At 34.5% G+C, this 8,190-nt stretch overlaps 1 protein-coding gene across 1 annotated transcript in view; it reads right to left on the bottom strand.

Moving 5' to 3' along the window:
- Positions 1 to 2,898: 2,898 nt before the first annotated feature.
- Positions 2,899 to 8,190, bottom strand: part of afg1la (AFG1 like ATPase a) — a 23,248-nt gene continuing 17,956 nt past the window's right edge. Inside the window, exons 12-13 of the mRNA XM_056477575.1 lie at positions 6,998 to 7,114; positions 2,899 to 4,649 (exon numbers count right to left, since the gene is read on the bottom strand). Of these exons, the coding sequence (XP_056333550.1) occupies positions 4,521 to 4,649; positions 6,998 to 7,114 (246 nt within the window). The 3' untranslated portion in view covers positions 2,899 to 4,520. The remainder of the gene's footprint in view (positions 4,650 to 6,997; positions 7,115 to 8,190) is intronic.

The following is an 8,190-nucleotide window of genomic DNA, read 5'->3' on the forward strand; positions in this document are numbered from 1 at the left end:
CCTACCTGATCTCGGATCTCCTGATATGCTTATCGACCGGGCGGGAGCCCTGGGCTCAAATATCTCCGAGCTCAGGGTTCACTCCCGGGACAGCATGCCAAACCTGCTTTAAACGCCAAGCATATCTAAGTGGGAACTCTTGAAATAAAGATAAAGCAACTTTGAGTAGTGACACGGAGCGCATCCTGCTGTGTTAAGTTTTATAGAAAACGCTTGAATGTGTTTTGTGTTTTATTAGACTGCACAGAGCTGCATTATTACTTATCGTTTAAGGTGCAGTATGTCAGCTTGACTCCCAGTGGTTGAACTAGGTATTGCATTCCTGGATCAAAACAAACGCAAGCGCAGGTTGCCACATTGAGGACAAACCAGAGCGAGTCTGAAGATCGAGATTAAAGGCTGATTTAAGGCTGATTTAAGGCTGATTAAAACCGTGTTCTATATAAAAGCAATGGTACATGATAGAAGGAATATTTTCTATATGAAAAGCAGTTTTTGTCCTCACCAACACCTCGAATTGATATATTAGAAATGGCTGCTATTACTTGCAGCTGAACAACGGAAAACTGACAATGATCATCTCAGACACACCTCATGTGGTTTATTCAGTGTTAAATGCTAATAATGTGAGTTCGAATGCCATTTTACATGACTTTTATTGTCATACTACTGAAAGCAGCAGCAGATGGTTTACCTCAGATCTTGAAAATAAAATAAACCGTTTGAAATTTAACTTTAGAACTTGGTGCAAATCAACACATATCAGTTTTTCGGCATGTACATTTATTAATGTTAAAGAGGTTTAATATGCATTAATTAGGATTATAAACCTAACATGAAGTGCAGTGAGTGCACTATTCTGTGCTTCTGAATGGCTGAATTTAAATTTCGCGTTGGTCTGCTGCAAACAGCCAAAATGCATATCACTGCAAATCTCGTCACGTAGCGTGTTGTTAGGACATGGTGTTACATTGTAACCTGCTCACTTAATGTTAACGCTCGTAATATTTATATTCAGGGATGGGCAGTATGTATGATACAAGTATTTCAAATACGCATTTTAAATACAAAATAGTATTTTGAGTATAGACTGGAGTATTATTATATATTTGTGTCTAATATACTGGATTGTGCCACTTTGACATCTTTAGACAGGCATCTTTCCTCTTCATTAACTATACAGAGCACCTGCAGATCACCTACTTGCATTTTAAACAACCAATGATGTAAAAATATCACCACTGTAGAACTTATTTTAGGTTGTTTGCCTTATTGTCTTGGCATCAACATCACTAATCCATCTAAAACTACTATTATTTGTGCAGTTTACTTATTCTCCCAAGAGTTTTTCAGTTCTTCTTCAACTGGAAGAGTCTCAATTTACCCCTTTAGTGAACATCAGTACATTTTTAGGTGTTTTTTTTAAATTATTTTATTTTAAACCTCCTCTGCATTTCCAGCTAAAGCACTGAGAATGATCATGTGCCGAAGGCTCCTCATTCTGTTCTTAAGGGCTGATATTTTATTCCATCTAATTTCTTAAGCAAAGACGCTGATGCCGATTTGTACACTATACAGCCATTATATATTACTGGTCTTGGCATTGTGCACTATATTATTTTCAATGATTGTCGTCTTGCTCTCAAATATACCCATGTCGTTTGTGTCTTATTTTCTATATGTGTGCATAATTTCCATCCATACTCCAAGCATTGATGACCTTAATCAATTTTCTGTTCTGATCTCAAGCCTAGACAAATAACTGAGAAAGCATCAATCTGAGGCCGTATTTTTATGATGTCATCATGTAGACTTCTTACAAAGTATTTTACAGTATTTTAAAATACAAAAATACAAGACACTAAAGTATTTTGATACAAAATATTAACCCATTTTCATAAATCCCATCTAATACAAATTACAAAATACAATTTTGTATTTAAAATACATATTTGAAATACATGTATCAGAAATACTGTGAATACCTACTCATGCGCAGGAGTAGAGGTGAATGAGTTGGCAGAATTGAAATGATTGGTAGAATAGGCCTATTGACGGAAGGTTTGCGAAGAAATCTTATGGTTCCTTGTAAAAGTATTTAGCAGTATTTTCAAAATACAAAATACAGTATTTTACTTTGATACTTGTTGTGGCTACTGTGTTTTGTAGTTTATTTTGATACAAGTAAAACTGAGGTACTTGGTATTTTATTTTAAAATGCATTTCAATGTATTTTTGTCCATCCCTGTTTATATTATTTGCTAATTAATAACCTCATGTGGAACTCTGAATCTGCATCTCATTTCGGAGTTTGCTACTGGAGGTCGCATTTCAGTCACAAACGCATACTTTGAGAGCCTTCATGACTGAATTAATGAAATACACTGTTTTCCAACAAGGCAACACGGGGTGCTGAAATATATTTGGCTAAACTGGCAATAGAAGGGTTAAATGAACCAAAACAAAGACAGGTAAAGCACATTTTCAAAGCAGAATATCTGACTTAAGCGTTGTTTTTCAGACAAACAAGAATGTTCACTTAGCAAGTTTCTTAAATAGCTGCAAAAGCTTTAGAAGAGTCAAAAATGAACATACAGCACCTTTAAAATTTATTTTTTAAGATAAAACAGTGCTGCTGCTGCTTCTCCAAGTGACCACGAGTGGAAGAACCGGAAGCAGTAGATGGTGTAATAAAAGCCTCGCTGCTTTCCATGCTGATTTTCATATAAATATAGGGATCTTCTGTAATATGTTTAATATAAAACTTACATTTATCCATGAATTTAATTGAGAACATAAACATATTTATATTATATTAAGCAACATTTTTAATTTTTAAATTAACATAATATATAACCTTTATTTGCAATACATAGAGTTCATACACGTTTACTACAAAATTTTCAGGACTTCTCCAGGACTGTCAAGTAAATTTCCATGACCTAATGTTTCATGTAATGTCTACATATACGTGGTGACAGTATTTTGCAAGCACAAAATTTAGTGTGACCGCAGCTTAAGTCGCTTTGGACAAAAATGTCTGCTAAATGACTAAATGTAAAATCCATGACTATGATTTTTCTGCTTTTCCAAAACTTTTCCAGGCCTGAAAAATGCCATGTCAAAATTCCAAGACATTTCCTGGTTTTCCATGATCGTATAACCCTGATAGAGCAATTTGTTTAAAAAAAATCCATGTTCAGCTGCTTTGACACAATATACATGGTACAAAGCTCTATAGAAATGAAGAGGAATTGAAGTGAATAAAATAAATGTCTGTTGAATACCACTGTAAGCATATGAGTAAATTCAGGGGCAGGCCACGTCAATTCAGACATTATTCTTGCAATAAAAAAATACAAACCAAAATATAACACTTAGAACAAACTATTTTGGTAAACATTAAATTACAATTATCCCCCGATAAAACCTTCAGACATGACTCCTTCCCTAAACCAAAATATACATTCACCGGCCACTTTATTAGGTACACGTTTTTCCACAGAATTTGGCGTCAGCAACATAAAAACATGGATCCATCCTGCCTTGTATCAATGGTTCAGGCTGGTGGTGCTGGTTTAATGGTGTAGGGGATATTTTCTTGGCAGACTTTGGGCCCAGTATTGTTGCTGAACATGTCCATCTCTTTATGACCACAGTGTATCCATCTTCTGGAGGCTTATTCCAGCAGGATAACACACCATGTCATAAGGTGCGAATTATCTCAGACTGGATTATCGAATATGACAATGAGTTCACTGTACTCAAATGGCCTCCACAGTCGCCACAGCTAATCCAATAGAGCACCTTTGGGATGTGGTGGAACGGGAGATTCACATCATGGATGTGCAGCCGACAAATCTGCAGCAACTGCGTGATGCTATCATGTCAATACAGATCGAAATCCCTGAGGAATATTTCCAGTACCTTGTTGAATCTATGCCATGAAGGACTAAGGCAGTTCTGAAGGCAAAACAGGCCCAACTAGGTACTAGTAAGGTGTACCTAATAAAGTGGCCGGTGAGTGTACATAGCATTCTCATACATTACGAACACAAATAATACGTAATCACTGTAAACATACCTGCAGAAAAACCCCGACCTGAAACAGAAACACTACAGGAACCAATCAGACATCAATAAAAGTTGTTCAAATATTTTAATGCATTTGAATGCAAATATTCATCTTAAATAGGTTGCATATCAGCCATCTGACCACCAAATGTCATCAATAAAACACAAACCACTTACATAACCAGAAAGGCAGGCTGATTTCAAACGTTTCTTTGGCAGATCCACATCCATGCTCATCCAACAAACCATCTGCCCATCCTTCCAGACCAAAAACCTCAGGGATGAGGCTAGTGTCACGTTCATTTGCATGTGCGTTTATAAAGTGCAGCATTATTAAAAACACAGTCCTCACCAAATCAAAATGGAGTTGATCCCAAGCCCTCGAGAGAGGCTGAGTCTTATGATAGTTGAGATGGCCGCTGTATATGGAGTTATAATGATAAAAGCTAGTTGGTGCTCCGATCTCCTGCAACCCAGTACTCCTCCGTCTGCATCTCGGTGAGGCGAGAAACCGTCCTCTGAAAGGCGAACACCTCCTCCTCACCCGTGAAGATGGCCAGCGAGCTGCCTGCATCCTAATGCACGACAACAGCAAAGAAAATCAATGTGAAGCGATCAACAATTCATCAAATCTAAACTTCATCAATCAATATTTTAAGATCATAAAGAGGTTAAAGGGACAGTTCACGCAAAAATGATGGTTTACTCTCCCTTTAATTGTTTCAAAGAAGAAAAGAAGATATTTTGAAAAATGCTGAAATCCTGTGGTCACTGCCTTCTATAGTATTTGTTTTTCCTACTATAGAAGTCAATGAGTAAAGGTTTTCCGCATTCTTCAAAATATCTTCCATTGTGTTTAACAACAAAAAGAAAATATTTTAACACAAAAGAAGATATTTTGAAAAATGATGAAAACCTGTAACCATTGACTTCTGTAGTATTTATTTTTCCTATAATGGAAGTCAGTTGTTACAGTTGAAGTTTCTTTTCTGTTCAACAGAAGAAAATATTTCGAGAAATGCTGAAAACCTGTAACCATTGTAATCTATGATATTTGTATTTCCTACAATGGAAGTCAATGGCTAAAGGTTTTTAGCATTCTTCAAAATATCTTCCTTTGTGTTTAACTAAAGATATTTTAAACACAAAAGAAGAAATTTTGAAAAATGCTGAAAACCTGTAACCATTGACTCCCTAAATATTTGTTTTTCCTACTATGGAAGTAAATGAGTACAGGTTTTCAGCTTTCTTCAAAATCAAAAAAATGTATGTCTAGCTGATCAATTTTAAGATCATATAGAGGTTCGTGCAGTGGCATTAAAAGGATAGTTCATTCAAAATTGATAATTTACTCTGCCTTTAGTTTCAAACCTATATGAGTTTTTTTTTTTCTTGTCTTAAACACAAAATAAGATATTTTGAAAAAATGCTGAAAACCTGTAACCATTGACTTCTATAGTATTTATTTTTCCAACAATGGAAGTCAATGGGTTACCGGTTTTCAGCATTCTTCAAAATTTCATCTTTTGTGTTTAACTAAAGATAATTTAACACAAAAGAAGATATTTTGAAAAATACTGAAAACCTGTAACCATTGTCTTCTATAGTATTTGTATTTCCTACTATGGAAGTCAATGGGTTTCAGGTTTTCAACATTTTTCAAAATATGTTATTTTGTGTTAAATTATCTTTAGTTAAACACAAAATAAGATATTTAAAAAAATGCTAAAGACCTGTAACCATTGACTTCTATGCTATTTATTTTGCCAACAATGGAAGTCAATGGGTTACCAGTTTTCAGCATTCTTCAAAATTTCTTCCTTTGTGTTTAACTAAAGATAATTTAACACAAAAGAAGATATTTTGAATACTGAAAACCTCTAACCATTGTCTTCTATAGTATTTGTATTTCCTACTATGGAAGCCAATGGGTTACAGGTTTTCAGCATTCTTCAAAATATTTTCCTTTGCGTTTAACTAAAGATAATTTTAACACAAGAGAAGATATTTTGAAAAATGCTGAAAACCTGTAACAAACGACCTCTATATTATTTTTTTCCTACTAAGAAAAGTCAATGGTTACAGTTTAAGTTTCTTTTTTCTGTTGAACACAAAAGAAAATAGTTTAAGAAATGCTGAAAACCTGTAACCTTTGAATTCTGTAGTATTTATTTTTTCATACTATGGAAGTCAATGAGTTACAGGTTTTCAGCTTTCTTCAAAATCAAAAAATGTATTTCTAGCTGATCAATTTTAAGATCATATAGAGGTTCGCGCAGTGGCATTAAAAGGATAGTTCATTCAAAATTGATAATTTAATCTGCCTTTAGTTTCAAACCTATATGAGTTTTTTTTCTTGTCTTAAACACAAAATAAGATATTTTGAAAAATACTGAAAACCTGTAACCATTGACTTCTATAGTATTTATTTTTCCAACAATGCAAGTCAAAGGGTTACCGGTTTTCAGCATTTTTCAAAATATCTTATTTTGTGACAAGACATTAGAGTAACGACATTTATAATGTTATTTATAAAGATTAAATGGCATACAAATGCTATTCTTTTTAAACATTACATTACAGCATTTCTGAAATAAAAGCACATTGTGCAATCCACAAAAGAGGTTAAGCAGCTGAACGGTTTTCAACACATCTAAGAAAATGAAACATTTATTGAGCATCAAATCAGCTTTTAAGAGGGATCTCATTTTCTCAACTGTTATTATACTAATTGTCCCCTCTGTCTATAGTGTAAAGACTAGTTAAAAACATTCTTATATTACAAAAATAATCTACAAACCCCAAACTTTTGAGTGAGAGTGAAAATATATAATGACAGCCTGAAACAATGAAAGCTTGCAACAAAAAAGGATTTCCTATTTAATTCTGAAAGAATCTACATAAGAAATGATTCATAAATTACCCTTGAAATGCCCAGATCATCCAATAAAACATGAGTCTCGTGAGGATCGTGATCATCGTGATGTTCATGAACAAACAGATCATCTAATGGAGTTTCTGCCTTCAGCACCACTCGAACCTGTGGACATATTCATCAAAAATAACACAGGGGCTCATATAAAGGGGACCTATTATGTAAAAATCACCTTTGTAAGGGGTTTAAACGCAATTGTGCGGAGAAAGTTGGTGAATATAAGCAGCTTCTATTGATAATTCATTACATATAAATTAGTGTGCAGAAATACTTTGATGACACGTACAAAGAGACAATGTCAATCAGAGGGGAAAAGCCCCACCCACTATTGATGATCTCGCCCTCATTAGCATAGGACGTTAGTCTTGTTTCTGAATCTGCCGCTATGCTGACACACAGGCATTTGTAGCTCCACCCTCTTTTGAAAAAGAGCACAATCTCATTTGAATTTAAAGCGACAGTCACCAAAACGGCACAATTAGGATCAAAGCCTAAAAGGGTCAGCTTTAAAGAGTTATAAAACATTATCTGTGTGGTATTTTGAGCTGGAACTTCACATACACACTCTAGGGTTGTCAGAGACTTATATAACCATATGGAGGCTTATGGGTTAGGTTTACAATGGATTTATGATTGTTTGGAAGCTTCAAAAAAGAGCCACTATCACCAAAAACTACTCTGACTGTGTTCGTCTGACAGAAGAAAGTCATATACATGAGGATGGCTTTAGGGTAGGTAAATTATTCAATTCTAGTTTATTTGTTTAGTGCTCTTCAGAATAATTATTGTTCCAATGCAGCTTTACAAAGGGTGCATGTTATTACATTACAGCCAATATCATAAAGTGAAGGTGTTGTGTATAGGGTGGACAGTACATTTACATACAGTTAACCTGCAGTGTTTATATAGTGTCCATTTAAAAACGGTGATAACTGTGTATAATATAGGGCTGCACAATATATTATTTCAGCGTCGATATCGCAATTTGATCATTCGTAATAGTCACATGGCAGAATCTGCAATGTGCAGTCTGGATTATAATTTATCATTTGCATGCATTTTGAGGCCTGTAACTGTGTGAGGATTTTAAAGGCAGTCAATTTAAGAAATTGTACTGTTTGTAACTTTATTAACAATTAATTTTATAGAATTCTTTAAAAGGTGAAGACATTATTTAACAT

Source organism: Danio aesculapii, chromosome 17 (genome assembly GCF_903798145.1).
Source record: "Danio aesculapii chromosome 17, fDanAes4.1, whole genome shotgun sequence".
Lineage (NCBI taxonomy): Eukaryota > Metazoa > Chordata > Actinopteri > Cypriniformes > Danionidae > Danio > Danio aesculapii.